Genomic DNA, 233 nt, shown 5'->3' with positions numbered 1-233 from the left:
GCCCCCCGCTCCCCTCCCAGGCATCTTCAAGATCGAGGACTCGGCGCAAGTGGCCCGTCTGTGGGGCATCCGGAAGAACCGCCCGGCCATGAACTACGACAAGCTGAGCCGCTCCATCCGGCAGTATTACAAGAAAGGCATCATCCGGAAACCCGACATCTCCCAGCGCCTCGTCTACCAGTTCGTCCACCCGGTCTGAGCGGCGGGACCCAGATGAGACCCGGAGGGCCGGC

The 233-nt window shown here is 64.8% G+C and overlaps 1 protein-coding gene across 1 annotated transcript in view; it reads left to right on the top strand.

Moving 5' to 3' along the window:
* The window catches only part of SPDEF (SAM pointed domain containing ETS transcription factor), a 1,286-nt gene extending 1,087 nt beyond the window's left edge, over window positions 1-199 (top strand). Inside the window, exon 5 of the mRNA XM_010288690.1 lies at window positions 19-199. Coding sequence (XP_010286992.1) covers window positions 19-199 — 181 coding nt within the window. The remainder of the gene's footprint in view (window positions 1-18) is intronic.
* The last annotated feature ends 34 nt before the right edge of the window (window positions 200-233 follow it).

The sequence above is a fragment of the Phaethon lepturus genome, unplaced genomic scaffold (genome assembly GCF_000687285.1).
Source record: "Phaethon lepturus isolate BGI_N335 unplaced genomic scaffold, ASM68728v1 scaffold23540, whole genome shotgun sequence".
NCBI lineage: Eukaryota > Metazoa > Chordata > Aves > Phaethontiformes > Phaethontidae > Phaethon > Phaethon lepturus.
Note: the sequence above shows the minus strand (reverse complement) of the source record. Positions and strands in the feature narration are given on the sequence as shown.